Below are 18,132 nucleotides of genomic sequence, written 5' to 3'. Positions count from 1 at the left end.
TTTTTTTTTTTTTTAGGGAAAAAACAAAAAACTTTTTTTTTCCACAAAATGCAAAGAAAAATGCATTTTATCAACCAGCCTCCCATCCTCTATGCCATAAAACTACTTTTAAGACAATTTTAACCTAATTGACGGAAAAAAAGGAAAAAAAAGTAAATTTTTCAAAGAAAAACCTAAGGCTAACCCCTTAGCATTTTTTTTCTTTTTTTTGGGAGAAAAAACAATAAACTTTTCTTTTCCACAAAATGCAAAGAAAAATGCATTTTATCAACCAGCCTGGCATCCTCTATGCTTTAAAACTACTTTTTAAGACAATTTTAACCTCATTGACAGAAAAAAAAAGTCAATTTTTTAAAAAAAGCCTAAGGCTAACCCCTAAGTTTTTTTTTTTTTTTTTAAGGGAAAACACAAAAAATTTATCTTCTCCACAAAATGCAAAGAACCAAAACCAAAAAAAAAAAGAAAAGTCAAACAAAAACAAACAAAAAAAAACCTTAAGGCCAAGCCCTTCCTTTTTTAAATTTATTTGTTTATTTTTTCTTTGAATGTCATAACAGAAATAAAAAGGAACGACAGAAAAGACTTCAGCTGATAAAATATCTATAGTTTTATTCTAACATTTACCTTCATGCCACAATCTGACATCAATCTCCTTCTATGCTTTGGATTACAAAGTTGAGCGTCTTTGAAAAAGTCCTGGATTCCCGGCGAGAAAAGTCCGTGTCGCCGTTTCCGTCTTTTAAGTCCGACTGAGTCCAGGGACGGCGACGGGAGAAGAGAAATGAACGGTCAGGTGTAACTCCCAAAATGCTTAATGCACAAATAACACTCAGGTACTACTGTTTCTTTTTTCCTTTTTTCTTTTTTAGAATAAAATGATATTTGAGTAACATTTACACATCAAGCTGACGAGACTGGGATCTCAATCACAATAACTACTGGAAATGTCATTAATGCAGTATCCAGTAAAAACATTCAAGATGTCAAAATGAGCGCGTGGAGCTGAGCGACCAGGGAGAGCTGCAAAAAACCTCCAACATGCACTGAAACCAAACACAGATGGTCACAGAGAAGAAATGAGAAAAAACAAACATGTGCCTTTAAAAATCATCCATCGTGTGGATCACTGGACTTTAAACCTGGAGTTTTACCAACGTCTTCACTCTTTCTTTAACGTCTTCACAGCTGATTCATGCAGAGTCTGTACCTCCTGAAATCTTTAGGGACATTTTCAGGGAAATCCAGTTTAAAGTCTGGTTTAAAAATCAAGTATTAGCTGCTAAAAGAAGCTAACGTTACATATTTTTGTTTCACATATCAGCTGACATTTTGGGAAAGGGGTTAAAACTTTCTGGATAAGAGTTGGGTAAAAGTTTCACCTGAGTCTTATCTCTAGAGATGACTGAAAAAAATCATTTAAATGTAAATGCAAGCATCAAATCTGGCAGAAATACCGTCTATGACCACTCGTTTGAAAAATACACTCAAAAAACCAAGATGGCGGCCATTAATATGGAAATGTTCTTTATCCCAATTCATCTAACGGTGATGTTAGCATGAAATTTGGTAGAAATACTCTGTAAAGGAAACCCTTCAGGAAAAAGGTGATTGCCACTCAAAATTTAAAGATGGTGACATTTTTAAAGATGGCCGCCATCTCTGTTGACTAGAAAATAAAAGCTGGAGATCATTTTTTAAGATGTTATTTTTGCTAAATGATGAACAAAACTCAGAAACACACTTTTTTTGTCTTTTTTTCTTGGTGTCTACACTGCAAAAAACTGAAATCTTATCAAGTGTTTTTGTCTAATTTACAGTAAAAAATGTCTTTTTATACTTGGTATCAGATAAAATGAGGTCTGAATTGCTCGTACCAAGTAAAAAAAATTCTGACAATGGAAAAAGAAAACTTTGCTCAAAAATTAGCTTAAAACAACAACAATGTTTTACTTCAAGAAACTTTTTTCTTGTTCCATTGGCAGATTTTTTAGCTTCTTACAGAAATTCAGACCTTATTTTTGTCTTTAAATAACTGGAAATAAGACATTTTTCTGGACTGCTCAGGTGAATGTGTCTCATATTGAATATAAAAAAAACATTTTCTACAGAAAATAAGAGAAAAACACTTGATAAGATTTCAGTTTTTTACAGTGTGACATCTTTTTTTTTTTTTTTTTTTTTTTTTTTCAAAAGAGTGGCCCCTCCGGAAATATCTGAGCCAAATTTCATGCTTGCATCATCATTTAAACCATTGAAATTATTAGCATCTAATAAAAATGGTGGCCATCCTGAAAAAAGTCACAACCTGTAAATTTTAAGTGGCGAGCCCCAGGGATGGGTACTGGGTTAGGTACTTTTATAGGTACTGACTGAATATTGTTTGTAGTACTGAGTACCGATTCACGTAAAATTAAAAGGTTCCATGTTTAGGTACCTGAATGCATCCTTGTGACTGTGAGGGAGTGGGAGAGTAGGAGATTTTCCTACTGGACTTGAACACAGCATTTCAAGTTAACATACTGAGAAAGAGGGATGGGCACCTTTCACATTTAAAACGATACGGTAACGATGTCCGGTGCCTGGCAATAGGTACCGATACTCAAAGGAACCAATTTTTGGTACTTTTTTGTGTTTATGTGGTAATAAATATTATTTTGTTTAATAGTAAAATCTCATTTTTTCAATTTAACATATTTATTCTTCAATATATAATATAATTGTAATGCTGTGTTTACATCCAGCATGGAAAATCTCCTACTCTTCCTCTCCCTCACAGTCACAAGGATGCATTCAGGTACCTAAACCTGGAACCTTTTGATTTTATGTGAATCTGTACCCGGTACTTAATTCAGTACCCATCCCTAATCTGTAGTACCAAGTGCAGATTCACGTAAAATTAAAATGTCCCATGTTTAGGTACATGAATGCATCCTTGTGACTGTGAGGGAGTGGAAGAGAAGGAAATTTTCCATGCCGGACATGAACACATCGCAAGTTTAAATGCTGAGAAATAAATATGTTACACTGTATCATTCCAAATGTGAAAAGAACCTGTTTCCTAAAGAGAGCCCTTCAGAGAGTATCTGTGCTACATTTTATGCTCACACTGCAAAAAACTGAAATCTTATCAAGTGTTTTTGTTTTATTTTCAGTAGAAAATGTTTTTTTAGGTTTAATCTGAGAAACATTCACCTGACCAGTCCAGAAAAATGTCTTATTCAAAGTTATTTAAAGACAAAAATGAGGTCTGAATTGTTGTAACAAGAAAAAAAAATCACCCAATGGATCTAGAAAAGAGTTACTGTATTAATTAGGGCTGTCACTTTAACACATTAATTAGATTAATTAATTACACCGTAAATTAATGTGTTATAAAAATTAACACTAGATTAATTCATCAGCTGCCAGCCACTTTCAGAGAACCAAAACAACCGAAGAAGAGTGGACTCTTTTCTTTAGGTCTCTCTTCCTGTTTTTGATCAAAAAACCAGACAAATGTTTTTTTGATCGCGTTCATCTCGGGCGCTCCATCATGTCCGTCGTCTTTTCTCACTATGGCGCCACTCTTTTTCTCTGAACTACCACGACACATCCTCAGTTGGAGCGTGAGCTGCCTGAACTTTCCTGACTGTCAGCGTCTCTCTGTGTCTCTGTCATCTCACATCTTCTCCTCATATCCATGCTGAGCTCTCGTCCAAAGAGCGCACCGCTCTCACCCACAGTAGTTTACGAGCAGGATAGACGCCAACGGCAGTTAAAAAAAAAAAAAGCCAATTAACAAATCTTCTCTCCTTCATGTTTTTATCTGATTAATCATGCACTACAGTTTTGTAATGTCCTAGAATTCAGATTCTTTATTTGGGGTTGTTAAGCAGATATAAGATTAAAATATGATTAATTTGATTAATTATTTACAAATCATGTAATTAATTAGATTTTTTTAAATCGCCTAACAGCACCAGTATCAAGACATTATTCTAGTTTCAAGCAAAGTTTTTTTGCATTTTTTTTGTGTTCCATTAGCAGATTTTTTTACTTGTTACAGCAATTCAGACCTCATTTTGTCTTTAAATAACTTTAAAAAAAGACGTTTTTCTGGACTGGTCAGGTGAATGTGGCTCATTTTAAGTCTAAAAAGACATTTTTACTGAAAATAAGACAAAAACAATTGATAAGATCTCAGTTTTTGCAGTTTACTTTGTTTAAACTGTTGAAATAATGAGAATTTTATTGAAGAAGGCGGCCATCTTTAAAAAAAGGCTGCCTTCTTCAGTATCCAAAGTCATTTTTCAAACGGGTGGCCACCTTGAAAAATGGCCGCTGTTATCTGCTGCACTGTGAAAGCCAGAGGAGCTGTTTGGCTGTTTTTTTTTGGTGCCAGGTTGATCCAACTTTCTTCCCCTGTTCCCAAAATGTCAAACTGTCTCCATGGCGTCCTGTTTGTTGTTTTTCCTAAGCTTGGACCTGCAGCGGGTGTTTCTGTAAGGCACAGCGACGAACACAAAGTGAAGCTTCATTTTTCAGGATCCCTTCCATAAAATAAAAACATGAAGAAAACCAGTCAGAGATTTCTTCCAGCGCGTCTGAGAAACAAAGGAAGAAGCTCGAGATGAAACCAACACCAGGGCAAACAAACACGAAAGGAAAGGAGTGTGTATCTGTGCGAGCCGAGTGTGTGTGTGTGTGTGTGTGTGTGTGTGTGCTATTTTACAGACCGTAGGAACGACAGACACAACCACAGTCCAACATGAAAGTTCGTCACCACTTTAAAAATAGGTACATTTCCTGTATCGCAGACTCCAGACGCAGCCAGGAGTCGGTTTCTGTACAAGCCCAGGAGTCCTGCGCCGTGAGGTCGCTCCCTCACGGCCTCAGAGTCTGTGTGAGCGCTGACGCTGCTCCTCGGCCCGTGAGGAGCTGCTCCTCGCCGTGGAGGAGGCGCCGTGTCCCGTCAGCGTATCCAAACGTCAGGTAGCTCTTCAGTCTGTGGGCTCTCTGCGGAGCCGTCAGTCCGGGCTCAGGGCGGGGGATGGAGGATGGAGGATGGAGGAGGAGGACGCCGGCTGCTGAAACGCAGTCTCAGGTTCGGCATGCGGACACAGGAAGTCCAAATCAAACTGAGCAGCAGCAGGTGAGGGCTGCGTATCGAGGACGACTGTATGCCGGCGTTGTGCTGGAGCACGGAGACGGGATGGAGGTCAGGGGGGATCGAAGAGATGAGGAGGAGGGGTGTCAGGGCGCGGGGGCCTCGGGGGGCGGGGCTAACCCTCGTCCTCGCTCTCCTCCTCCAGCGCCTCCTCGAAGACGATCTCTGGTAGCCTGAAGCACTCCTCGAAGAAGTTGACCAGGGACTGGCTGAGGTGCTGCCTCGTCACCTCGCTGTGGATGAAGTGGCCTTCGTCTGGGTAGATCTGAGACAGAGCAGAGAGGATCATGGGTAAAACCATCATACACTGTACATCACCCCTTCACAGAGGAAACACTGGAATCTGGATCAGGTCATGCTCAAAGTTTTAAATCAGACAAAAAGTCTCAGAGTTGATTTTCCCAACAAATCCCAGAATTATTCACCTCTAAGGCAAAAAAAATGTACTGCAAACTTTTTCTTCAAATCAGAAAAGTCAAACCTGTGTGTTGAATATCAGCAGTTCATGTTAATTGTTTGTGCCAAACCTTGTAAACTGAGGTTGGATAAAGACAACACATTTAATTACACACCCACAGACGTTGCTGGTATCGTGTCGTAGCGTATTGTATCGTGTGGTGTTGTACTGATTCATAACGTCTTGTTGTATTACCTCACACAGCGCTGGCAGCTAAACACAGTTAATGCTTTTTTCCACTCAGAGCAGTAATTATATATCTACATTCATGGTCCACTTTATCAGGTAGACCTTGCTAGTACCCGGTTGGACCCCCTTTTTTTCCTTCAGATCTGCCTTAATCCTTGGTGGCATAGATTCAACAAGGTCCTGGAAACATTCCTCAGAGAGTTTGCTCCATATTGACATGATAGCATCACACAGTTGCTGCAGATTTGTCGTCTGAACATCCATGATGAGAATCTCCCGTTCCACCACATCCCAAAGGTGCTCTATTGGACTGAGATCTGGGGACTGTGGAGGACATTTGAGTACAGGGAACTCATTGTCATGTTGAAGAAAGCAGTCTGAGATGATTCCAGCTTTATGACATGGAGCGTTATCCTGCTGGAAGTAGCCATCAGAAGATGGGTACACTGTGCTCATAAAGGGATGGACATGGTCAGCAACAATACTCAGGTAGGCTGTGGACTTTTTTTTTTCTTTTTTTTCTTTCTTTTTTTCTTTTTTCTTTTTTTTCTTTTTTTTTCTTTTTTCCCTTTTTTTCTTTTTTTTTCCCTTCTTTTTTTTCTTTTTTTTCTTCTTTCTTCTTTTTTTCTTTTTTTTCTTTTGTCTTTTTTTTTCTTTTTTTTCTTCTTTTTTTTTCCAGTTTTCCTTTCTTTTTTCCTCTTTTTTCTCTTTCCCTTCTTCTTTTTTTTCTTTTTTCCTGTGGACTTTAAACCATGCTCAGTTGGTACTAAGGGGCCCAAAGTGAGCCAAGAAAATCTCCCCCACACCATTACACCAGCAGCAGCAGCCTGAACCGTTGATACAAGGCAGGATGGATCCATGCTTTTTTTGGTGTTGCTGTGTGAATTGTAGCCTCAGTTTCCTGTTCTTAGCTGACAGGAGGGTCACCCGGTGTGGTCTTCTGCTGCTGTAGCCCATCTGCCTCAAGGTTGGACGTGTTGTGTGTTCAGAGATGCTCTTCTGCAGACCTCGGTTGTAACCAGTGGTTATTTGAGTTACTGTTGCCTTTCTATCAGCTCCAACCAGTCTGTCCATTCTCCTCTGACCTCTGGCATCAACAAGGCATTTTGTCCCACAGAACTGCTGCTCACTGGATATTTTCTCTTTTTGGGACCATTCTCTGTAAACCCTAGAGATGGTTGTGGGTTAAAATCCCAGTAGATCAGCAGTTTCTGAAATACTCAGACCAACAACCATGCTACGTTCAAAGTCCCTTAAATCACCTTTCTTCCTCATTCTGATGCTCGCTTTGAGCTGCAGCAGATCGTCTTCACCATGTCTACATGAATAAATGCATTGAGCTGCTGCTGTGTGATTGGCTGATTAGAAATGTGCGTTAACGAGCAGTTGGATAGGTGTGCCTGATAAAGTGGCTGGTGATTGTATAACCCTTTGATTTAGAGAATCGTCTCTTGTGTCGTGTTGTTGTTTCTAATTCTTTGTTGTATTGATTTCATGTCTGATCTAACTCTGGCGTATTCAAGTTTTCTTACTGAGCTTTAAACCTGAGACTAAAGGGATTTTATTCCAAATGAAAAAAAAAACAGATGAGAAGTGTTTTTATGACTTCCTGTAGTACTGACTAATAAACGTAACCCTTCTGAGCTGCACATGCTCAGTAAGCGTCAGTCAGTCAGTAATAAGCTGGAGGAGCATCCAGCTGAATGACTCTGGCTTTAATTGGATTAGTCCTGGTGTTATTGCAGGTCTCCTAATCTCATTATGTGGGATGAAGTCTTTGTGAATGAGAGCTAATCCTCCGCCCGCTGAGGTTCCTCCTGGGATCGCTCAGCTCCCCGAGGTTGGAGGAAAAACCGAAGCAGGCTGAGAAACTGGATGTGGAGCTGTTTCATTCGCGCATACCTGTAGGGTGTAGTTGGCTTTTTCATTGATGAGCTGGGAGATGAACTTGGCTGTGTGCTGGAAATGGACTTTTTCTGTGGGACAGGAGCAGAATAAACACAGAGACGGATCAGGTTTTTATTCCTCTTAGATTAAAGAAACATGAGTTTTCCTCGTGAGGATGTGGAAATCCCACCGTCAGCTGTCGGGTGGATGATGAGGAACTTCTTATCCATGAACTGAGAAGCTCTGTGAGCTAAAGTCGCCATCTGAGGAGAGACGAGACGTCAGATTAAAGAGAAACAAAGATTTCCACAGGATGAGATGAACCAGGAGCTGGTCTCACCGTGTAGGCTCGCGTGTCCGGTTTGGGCAGACCCAGGTATCTCTCTGAGAACGCAGAAGCTGCAGAAAGAGACGAGTTAAAACGAAAACTGATGGTCTGAGCCAGCTGCTCCTTATCAGAGCACACACACACACACACACACACACACACACACACACAGAACACAACAAACTCACCGTATAACTCAAAGTCTGTGATGGGGGAGAGCACGGCGCCACACTTCACGGGAGATTCCTCTCCGCTGACCAGCAGGCTGGTCACGTATCCGCCGTACACCTGAGGAGGAGAACGACCATGAAGACATTTACACCTTTTAATGGTATAAATTTAAGGTTTGAATATCAGGACATCACTCTCCTCGGTCAGTTAACTTTGTATTTTCTTCAGTCAAGCAGAACTTTTTCCTTCTTTAGTGATTTTAACTTTGTTAAATCCAACATTCGAGGATTAATGTTTCTTCCCTTTTCTCCCAACGAGCCGGGTCGTAACAGGCCGCTGAAAAAGTGAGATTCGTTTGCAATCTGGACGTAGAGAAGAGCAGGAGAAGATGAACATCTCCTGCTCTGACTGCAGCTGGGAGAACCTGCTCCTCAGGGACTGGACTGGTGCATTTCACAGCAGAGCTTTGAGAAAAATGCTCTACATCAGAGTTTACAAAAGTCAACGAGTAGATTTGTCTCAAAATTGTTGCTTGATTCAAACCCAAGATTTTCCTTCATTTGTTGCTTGATTTGTGGCTAGCTTAGTTCTTGATTTGTTGCTAGTTTTGTTGCTTAATTTGTTGCTAGATTTGTCCTTGATTTGTTGCTTGACTTGTTGCAAGATTCCTCATTGATTTGTTGCTTGACCTGTTTCTTGATTTGTCCTTGAGCTGTTGCTTGGTTTGTTGCAATTGCTTGATGTGTTGCTAGTTTTGTTGCTAGCATAGTTCCTGATTTGATGCTTGATTCATTGCTAGCTAAGTTCCTGATTTGTTGCTTGATGTGTTGCTAGTTTGGTTGCTAGCTTAGTTCCTGATTTGTTGCTTGATTCGTTGCTAGTTTTGTTGCAAGATTAGTTCCTGTTTTGTTGCTTGATTTGTTGCTTGATTTGTTGCTAGCTTAGTTCCTGGTTTGTTGCTTGATGTAATGCTAGTTTTGATGCTAGCTTAGTTTTTGATTTGTTGCTTGATTTGTTGCTAGCTTAGTTCCTGATTTGTTGCTTGATGCGTTGCTAGTTTTGTAGCTAGCTTAGTTCTTGGAATATTGCTTGATTCATTGCTACCTTAGTTCATGATTTGTTGCTAGCTTAGTTTTTGATTTGTTGCTAGTTTTGTTGCTAGCTTAGTTATTTATTTGTTGCTAGTTACGTTGCTAGCCTAGTTCCTGATTTCTTAGTTGATTTGTTGCTATTTTTGATTCTTACTTAGTTCTTGATTTGTTGCTAGTTTTTTTCCTGATTTGTTGCCTTATTTGTTGCTTGTTTTGTTTTTATTTGTTGCTAGCTTTGTCATTGATTTAGTGGTTGATTTGTTTTTTATCTATTGCTTGATTTGTCCCTGTTTTGTTAACAGAGTTTTCTTTGATTTGTTGCTAGATGTGTAGCTTAATTTGTTGCTTGATGGGTTACATAATGTGTCATCAATTTGTTGCTAGATTTTTTCCAAGATTTGTAATTGGTCTGATGCTAGATTCGTCGCCCAACTTGTCACTTGATTTTTCTTGGAATTGTAGCTCGATTGGTCGTAGAAATGATCTTGATTCGTCCTGGATATGTCATTGGCTTGTTGCTAGATTGTGGCTCAACTTTTCACATGATTTGTCCAGGATCAGTCCCTTGATTTGTTGTTTAATTTGTTGCTGGATTTTTCATCAATTTTTTGCTAGATTTATCCCGGATATGTTTTTGGTTTCTTGTTAGAATTTTGCTCAAATTTGTCCCTAGATTTGTTGCTTCATTTGTCCTGGATTTGTCTGAGGATTTGTGGCCACAGTTGTTTGTAAACTTTCTTTTGTTTTTTAAAAGAGCAGCTGAAAAGTCAAGCTGATGGTTTTCATGAAAGAGAAGAATCAAAAATGGGCTTAAAACTTGGTTAAGCTAAAGTTTAATATAACATAACGTCTTTGGGCTAAAACTGGTGATTTCAGACAAAACAGAAGTTAAAGCTGAAGTTTGATTTTATTTGAGACAGAATTAAAGCTGAGCACGTTTCCATCAGGATGTTTTAACTTTTTACATGTTTTGATTAACGATATGATTCTTTGACATTGTCCAGTCAAAACTTGATCAGTCAGGTTGTGATTTCTTTTTCAAGTGAGGAGACGGCGCAGACTGAAGAAACTCAGCAGGATGTAAAGAGGGTCTGAAAAGTCTTTAAACGTATCAGCAGTCTTATTGTTCTCCTCTCATCAGTAATCGCCACCAGGGGGCGCTCAGAGATGACTTATACTGACAGAGAGTAGGACTTTCAGGGATCCTCACCTTTCCAAAAGCTCCGACTCTGGTTTTGTCGATGTACGGCTCTTTCAGGAGGAAACTGTAAAACAGGAAACACCATCACAGCGCTCTGAAGCCTTTGTTTCACGCTCACGTCTCAAAGGGGACAGGATGAAAACCGAAGTCTGGTACCTGAGCGCGTCCTTCTGGTCCTGCTCCTCGTACACGCCCAGCTTCTTCTGGACGCGGTGCAGCAGGTTCGTCCCCTGGAAGCCGCTCCCCCGCCCGTCACACCGCACCACGATGGCGCCGAAGCTGCTCACCAGCACCGTGGTCCAGTCCATGTGGAAGCGCTCCGACACCATCTGGCCACCAGGTGTCCCATCGCTGCACACACAAACACAAGGATGACGTGATGTTTCAGTTTCCTCCTGTTTGCTGCCTCAGTATTCAGCACAAGTCGCTGCAGGAGCGTTAATTCAGAAAGTCTCTGCTCCGGCTCAGAGGAAAGTCTTTGCTCCGGCTCAGAGGAAAGTCTTTGCTCCGGCTCAGAGGAAAGTCTTTGCTCCGGCTCAGAGGAAAGTCTTTGCTTCAGCTCAGAGGAAAGTCTTTGCTCCGGCTCAGAGGAAAGTCTTTGCTCCGGCTCAGAGGAAAGTCTTTGCTCCGGCTCAGAGGAAAGTCTTTGCTCCGGCTCAGAGGAAAGTCTTTGCTCCGGCTCAGAGGAGAGTCTTTGAGGAAAGTGGGACAGTCTCTTAAAGACTTTGTCACGGTCACTTTCTTAAGCTGTAAAAATAAGCACACAGCAGAATGTGAAATATGCAAGCGGAGCAGAAAGGCCAGCGTCTAAAAACAGACGGATATGCAAATGAAGGCGTCGGGAGGATACAGGGTGACTTTATCATCCAGCTGGAGGAGGAGGAGGAGAAAAGGAGGCGCCGCCTTCAGGACTCATTAAAACTCTTTCAGACAGACCTGTCCTCACACTACCTGAGGTAAACTGTGGCGTCTGTGTGTGTGTGTGTGTGTGTGAAAGTAAACTGTCATACATACACCAGCAGGAGCAGGGGGTAGTGGGAAGCCTCGGAGAAGCCGGCGGGTTTGATGATCTGCAGAGAAAGAGCTGAAACACAGAGACAACGAGCTGTGAGCTGAAAACAGACGACGAACAGGCTGACCTTTGACCTCAGGAGTTAGCTTAACAACAATGTATTCGTGGTCAAATGAGACAGTTTGAAGTTATAAAGTCTAGAAGCTGCAGGAAGCAACACCTCAGTGCTTTAACTGTCAAACAGGAAAAATACGAACGTTTCCTTTAATGTTTGGTCGTTTTCAGCAGTGACACTAAGACTGAAGTTTGGGGAAATCTGCAACAAATTCACTGCAAAACTGAACTTTTTAGCTAGTTTGACTCAAGACACAGAAAACAAAATCAGCTCATGAATTAGTTGTAACGATATATTTATCTTGTTGATTAATTCAAAACACTTCAGATGTGATTTTTGTCTGTTAATATTCAGAATTCAAACATTTTTCAGGGAATCTGGCTCAGATAAATACTTTATTATTACTATCATTAAAACATAAAGACTTTCCTAGACTGAAGTTTCTGTAGTGTGAGGTTTGTTGTCATTTTAAGTTTGGCTCTTCTAGATTTTAAAAATAATGAAACCAAACGAAAAAGATGAAATCCTCCACCTCAGAGCGACTGTGAGGACAATATGTGTAAAGTGGACTGAAGAAACAATTTGCTTCCGTATGTAGCTCATGTTTTAGCTTTTAGCTGGGGTTAAAGCTTTTAGCTTGCACATTAGCACTTAGCTTGTGTTTCAGCCTGTGACTTGTGTATCAGCCTTATGCCTGTGTTTTGGCATTTTGCTTGTGTTTTAGAATCTAGCTCATTTTTAAACAGTTAGCTTTAGTTTAAGCATCTAGCTTGTGTTTTAGCCTTTGGCCTGTGTTTTAAGTTGTTAATAAGCTGTTAGCTTGAGTTTTTTTTTTTTAATTAAGTTTGTGTATTGCTCTTGAGCCTGTGGTTTGGCATTAAGCGTGTGATTTAGCCTCTAGCTCATGTTTTAGCCTTTTACTCAATTTTAACCTATAGCTTGTGTGTTAGCCTTTAGTCTGTGTTTAAGCCTCTAGCTTGTGTATTAGCCTTTGGCTTTTGTGATAGCCTCAAGCTTGTGTTCTAGCGTCAAGGTTGTGTATAAGCCTCTTGCTTGTGTTTGAGCCTCTAGCTTGTGTTTTAGCCTATAGCTCTAGCTTGTGTTTTAGCCTTCAGCCTATGTTTTTGCATCTAGCATCTAGCTTGGGGTAAAGCCTTAAAATCATCTATTAGCTTAGAGCCTGTGTTTTAGCCTTTAGCTTGTGTTTTTCCCTCTAGCTTGTGTATTAGCCATTAGCTTTTGTGTTAGTTTCTAGCTTGTGTTTAAGCCTCTAGCTTATGTTTTGGCCTGTGTTTTAGCCTCTAGTCTGTGTTTTAGCCTCTAGCTTGTGTTATAGCCTCTTGTCTGTGTTTTAGCCTCTAGCTTGTGTTATAGCCTCTTGTCTGTGTTTTAGCCTCTAGTCTGTGTTTTAGCCTCTAGCTTGTGTTTTATCCTTTAGCCTCAGTTTTAGCCTCTAGCTTGTATTTTAGCCTCTAGTCTGTGTTTTAGCCTCTAGCTTGTGTTATAGCCTCTTGTCTGTGTTTTAGCCTCTAGTCTGTGTTTTAGCCCCTAGCTTGTGTTTTAGCCTCTAGCCTGTGTTTTAGCCTCTAGCTTGTGTTTTAGCCTCTAGCTTGTGTTTTATCCCTTAGCCTGTGTTTTAGCCTCTAGTCTGTGTTTTAGCCTCTAGCTTGTGTTTTATCCTTTAGCCTGTGTTTTAGCCTCTAGTCTGTGTTTTAGCCTCTAGATTGTGTTTTAGCCTCTAGCTCATGTGTTAGCCTTTAGCTCGTGCTCTATCTCTCTCCTGTTTCTCTTTCTTCTGCTCTTCTGTCCTTTTTCTGTCTGACAGTTAGGCTCCAGTGTCCACCACCACTACAAAATTATTCACAGAAATCGTTTTCAGCAGAGAAAAACTCAGATCTCTCTTCTCTCTGATAAACTTCATCAGTCGGCGTGGTGTTGTCATGGAGACTTAGACGTGCTGTAAGTCAATCTGGTCCTGTCTGACCTGATTTTAAATCGTGGATTAGGATCAGGTAGATGTGTAGAGTAGAGACTTTTTCTCATCACTCAGAAACTCCTCAGAGGAACTTTAAAGTCTCTGTTTGAGCTTTTTTTATCTGTACAAACAGCAGCCGCCTGATCTCTGACACTTACTGTAGTCCTCCATGACCAGGTCTCTGTACTCCACCGTGGGCATCTGCATCAGGTTCAGAGTCCTGTTCAGGTTCTCGTTGGTCTCCAGTTTGTACACCTCAGAAATACCTGCAGAGCAAGACGTCACTGTTAGAGTTTAAAGCTTCAGAGTAAGACTTCAACATGTGACTTTACCTTTGAAGAAAGTCGTTATAATGAAAAGATGAAAAACATTAATGAGGAGCAGCATCCTGACCCTTAAAGCTGACAGGCTGTGATCATCAGACGCCGTTAAACCCAGCAAACCTCCGTCTCTGCTGCGTGAGCTTCAGGTCAGCGTTAATGCAGTCAGGACAGCGTGTTAAACAGCTGACTAATGTATGCTGATTCAATCACAGCAGCATCAACAGACCGCTCGCCAAACAACAAGGACAGGGACGTCACATCGGAGCAGCAGCGCTCTGAGGTAATGACATTACAGCTGCTGATGCTGCTGCTGAGCAGGTTTTAATATAATGAGAGGAGTGATGAGATTACTGCTGTTAGACACAGGAGCTCATCCTGCAGCTCAGACCCTCCAGCAACACGCTAACGTCACAGGGTCAGGTGTGTTTAACACGGGTCAGAGTCCTGATGATGTCAACGATTGGGTTTCATACTCACTCTCTCTGTCCTGAGTCTCACTCTCTGCGTCTCTCTGGGTTTTGTAGACGGATACGAACGGGATGCCGCGGCCTGGACACAGAAACAGGAACATGAAGCAGAAACATGAAGCAGGGTGGCCCACTCATTGGAAAACACAAATTAAATGCCCTTTGGGAGTCAAAACAGGTGCCTTCTTCTGAGACCAAAACCCAAATAGAGGCCCCTCTCTGTAGCCAACTGTGCAGTAAAGTGTCCTCTTGGGAGTCAAACGAACACTAAAGAGCCGTCTGGGAACCAAAATAGAAATAAAGTGCCCTTTTGGGATCCAAAAAGGGGGCCAAAGTGCACTCTAAAAGGCCAAAACACACAACAAAGTGTCTTTTAGGAAGCCATACTCACACAAAAGTGCCCTCTTGGGGCTAAAATGCAGATGAAGGAGCCATCTTGGGAGCCAAACGCACACTAAACTGATCTCTTGGGAGCCAAAATGTGCACCAAAGGTCCCTCTCAAGAGCAAATAGCACAATAAATTGTCCTTTTGGGAACCATAATGCCATTAATAGCCCTCTGGAAGCCAAAATGCAGAGGAAGTGCACTCTTGGGAGCCAAATTGCATATCAAAGTGCCCTCTTAAGTGCCAAAACGCACAATAAAGTGTCCTATAAGGGGCCAAACTGGCACTTAAGGGCCCTCTTGAAGCTAAAACGCAGTTGAGGGGCCATCTTTAGAGCCAAACACACTATAAAGGGGCCTCTTCGGGGCCAGAGAGCAAAAAAAGTGCCCTCGAAGAAACAAATTTGTGAGATTAAGTGTCTTTTTGGGAACCACACTGCAGATAAAAGGCCCTCTAGAAGCCAAATTGCAGAAGAAGTGCACTTTTGTGAGCCAAACTGAACTGATTGCTCTTGTTGGGCACCATAATGTGCAATAAAGTGTCCTTTCAGGAGCTAAATGTGCACGAGGGAGCCTTCTGTGAACCCCAAAATACAGATAAAGTGTCCTCTTGGACACCAGCTGTGAATCAAAGTGCCCTCTTAGGAGCCAAAACTGACAATGAAGTGATCTTTAGGGAGTCAAACTGGCACTTCAGTGCCCTCTTGAGGCCAAAATGCAGATAAAGGGGTATCTTTAGAGCCAAACGCACACTGAAGTAAGCCTTTGTTTGGGAACCAAAACATAGAGTAATAGCCCTCTGGAAGCCAAAAGGCATTGAAGGGCCTTCCCAGTGAACTATACTTCACAATAAAGTGTCCTCTTGGAGCCAAATATGCACCAAAAAGCTGTCTGGGACCCAAAATACAGATAAAGTATCAAAAAGGGCTTAAGTGCCCTCTTAGGGGCCAGATTGATCATTGAAGCGCCCTTTTGGGGCCAAAATGTAGATGAGGGCCATCTTGGGAAACAAGTGCACACTAGACTGAGGGGCCAAAATGTGCACTAAAGGGCCCTCTCAAGAGCAAATAGCACAATAAAGTGTCATTTTGGGAACCATGATGCAATCAAAAGCCCTCTCGGGAGCCAATTGCAGAAGAAGTGCACTCTTTGGAGCCAAATTGCGCTTTAAAGCGCCTTCCAAGCAAATCACTGTTCATAATAAAGCGTCCTCCTTGGACCCAAAGGTGCACTAAAGAGCCTTTTAGGAACCAAAATGTAGATAAAGTGCCCTCTTGGGAGCCAAAATGTGCACTAAAGTGTCCTTTAGAGAGCCAAACTGGCACTTAAGTGCCCTCCTGTGGACAAAATGCAGTTGAGGGGCCATCTTTAGAGCCTAATACACACCAAAGGGGCCTCTTGGGATCCAAAAAGGATGTCAAAGTGCCCTCTTTAGGGCCAAAACTCACAATTAAGTGTCCTTTTGGAAGCCAAACTGGCACTTAAGTGCCCTCTTGGGGCCAAAATGCAGATCGAGGGCCATCTGTTGAGCCAAAATGTGCACTAAAGTGACCTCTTGGGAGCCAAGGTGCACAAAAAGTGCCTTCTAAGGAACCAAATTGTGCAATAAGGTGTCTTTTTGGTAATGAAAATGCAGATAAAGGGCCCTCTGGAAGCCAAAATGCACTGAAGTGCTTTCCTAGGGAACCATACTGCACAATAAAGTGTCCTCTTGGGGGCCAAATGTGCTACAAAGAGCCCTCTGGGACCCAAAACGTAGATAAAGTATCAAAATAGGACTAAAGTGTCCTCTTAGGAGCCAAATGGGAAATTAAGTGCCCTTTTGGCCCAAAATGTAGATGAAGGGCCATCTTGGGAGCCTAACAGACGCTAAATTAATCTCTCGGGAGCCAAAATGCGTACTAAAGGGCCCCACTGGGAACCAAACTGCACAATCAAGTGTCCTTTAGTGAACCAAAATGCAGATTAAGTTCCCTCTCGGGAGCCAAAACACGCACTCGAGTGTCCTTTAGAGAGCCAGACTCCTGCTTAAGCCTTGCTGGGGCCAAAATGCAGAAGAAGTGCACTCTGAGGAGCCAAACTGGGATCCAAAATGCATCCTTAGGTGCCCTTGATTGGCAAACGATGACAAACACGCCTTCACTGCCCTTGAAAACATGTAGATCTTAGTTTCCTCCTCAGTGGGCACTAAGGTATGTGAGTTTTTTTCCTCGTCTCGTCCCTCCCCTTCAGAAAGTCTGAGCGCCCCGCTAACAGGAAGTTTATCTTTTGTTTGTGGCAGACGCTCAGTCTCCTCTGCTGACTTTAAACGACAGGAGAGGAAAGCAGCAGGATTCAGAGCATGAGATCCAAAATATGGTGAAGCAGGAGCTCAAAGCTTTTCATATCTCAGCCTGTGACGGCGCTGAGTCCTGAGTGTTTGACAAAGCTCATAAAACTGGATATGAGAGCAGCGATGCAGGGCGCACTCTTTCTCCACCTCCTCCTCTCATAAAAGCTGTTGGTTGAATCCGATAGATCAAATCTGACTAAAGCCAAACGTCCCCGCCCTCTTTGCGTCACCTCACCTTGGCAGCTGAGCAGGAAGTGGCTCATGTTGTTGCTGAAGGAGCCGCTGATGTAGCCGCAGCTGTCGGACAGGGCGCAGGACAGGCAGCGGCGGTTGAAGGAGCCAAACGTGTCGGCGCTGTGGGAGGAAAGAGGACGTAACTGAACCTCTTCACCTGCTGCGTTCAGGAAACAAACAATCAAAAACAGAGGAGGTGTTACCTGTACAGGTGTCTCCTCTTGGGGCCGTCCTCGGTGCTCAGGAAGTATCTGGAACGACAGACAGGAAGTTTGTTTTTCTGAAATCCTGACAGTTTTCTCTTCACTGACTCAGCCTGGGATTAATGAGTAACTGTGTTTCTGTGTGTGGATAACAGCTGTTAGATCGTGTTCGTGGCGAGCAGCGTGGGTGTGAAATGATTTGGGAGGGATGGGGATGAGTCACATTCCTCATGGGGAAACGAAGAATATGGTGAGGAGCTGAGCGAGCTGTTTGGGAAAGTCACAAAGTGCTTAGCTGAACTCTGTCCGTGGTGCTGAAATGTTTCTCGCAGCCACAGCGTCTGTGTGTCTCTGTCCGTGGTGCTGAAACATTTCAACCTCCTGTTTTAAAAACTGGTATCTGATTTAAATCACTTTCAACAACCTGTGAGACCTTTGAATGGACTCTCAAACAGCTGTTAGGGGTTTATTCACCGTTTTTGATCCTCCACTTTGTCAGGTTGGTCTTTTTTCAATCCCTGTTTTTGCCAGTTTTATGATTATTTCACCATTTATCTGTTTTTAAATCCTTATCAAATTAACCCTCAGAGGTAATCAGGGATATTTTTGTCCTTTC

At 42.0% G+C, this 18,132-nt stretch overlaps 1 protein-coding gene across 5 annotated transcripts in view; it reads right to left on the bottom strand.

Moving 5' to 3' along the window:
* Positions 1-4,305: 4,305 nt before the first annotated feature.
* dpp6a (dipeptidyl-peptidase 6a) overlaps positions 4,306-18,132 on the bottom strand; it is a 329,725-nt gene continuing 315,898 nt past the window's right edge. For all 5 annotated transcript variants that reach the window (XM_074693088.1, XM_074693089.1, XM_074693090.1 and 2 more), the window contains 12 exons: positions 17,517-17,564; positions 17,315-17,433; positions 14,373-14,444; positions 13,731-13,838; positions 11,485-11,554; positions 10,627-10,821; positions 10,480-10,534; positions 8,196-8,295; positions 8,020-8,078; positions 7,870-7,942; positions 7,695-7,768; positions 4,306-5,411 (listed from right to left, as the gene is read on the bottom strand). In XM_074693088.1, the coding sequence (XP_074549189.1) occupies positions 5,262-5,411; positions 7,695-7,768; positions 7,870-7,942; positions 8,020-8,078; positions 8,196-8,295; positions 10,480-10,534; positions 10,627-10,821; positions 11,485-11,554; positions 13,731-13,838; positions 14,373-14,444; positions 17,315-17,433; positions 17,517-17,564 (1,123 nt within the window). In that variant the 3' untranslated portion in view covers positions 4,306-5,261. The remainder of the gene's footprint in view (positions 5,412-7,694; positions 7,769-7,869; positions 7,943-8,019; positions 8,079-8,195; positions 8,296-10,479; positions 10,535-10,626; positions 10,822-11,484; positions 11,555-13,730; positions 13,839-14,372; positions 14,445-17,314; positions 17,434-17,516; positions 17,565-18,132) is intronic.

The sequence above is a fragment of the Halichoeres trimaculatus genome, unplaced genomic scaffold, assembly GCF_033239565.1.
Source record: "Halichoeres trimaculatus isolate MK-OKI-2021-1 unplaced genomic scaffold, fHalTri1.1 fHalTri1_scaffold_18, whole genome shotgun sequence".
In the NCBI taxonomy this organism is placed as follows: domain Eukaryota; kingdom Metazoa; phylum Chordata; class Actinopteri; order Labriformes; family Labridae; genus Halichoeres; species Halichoeres trimaculatus.
This window is presented reverse-complemented; position numbering and strand designations above follow the sequence as displayed.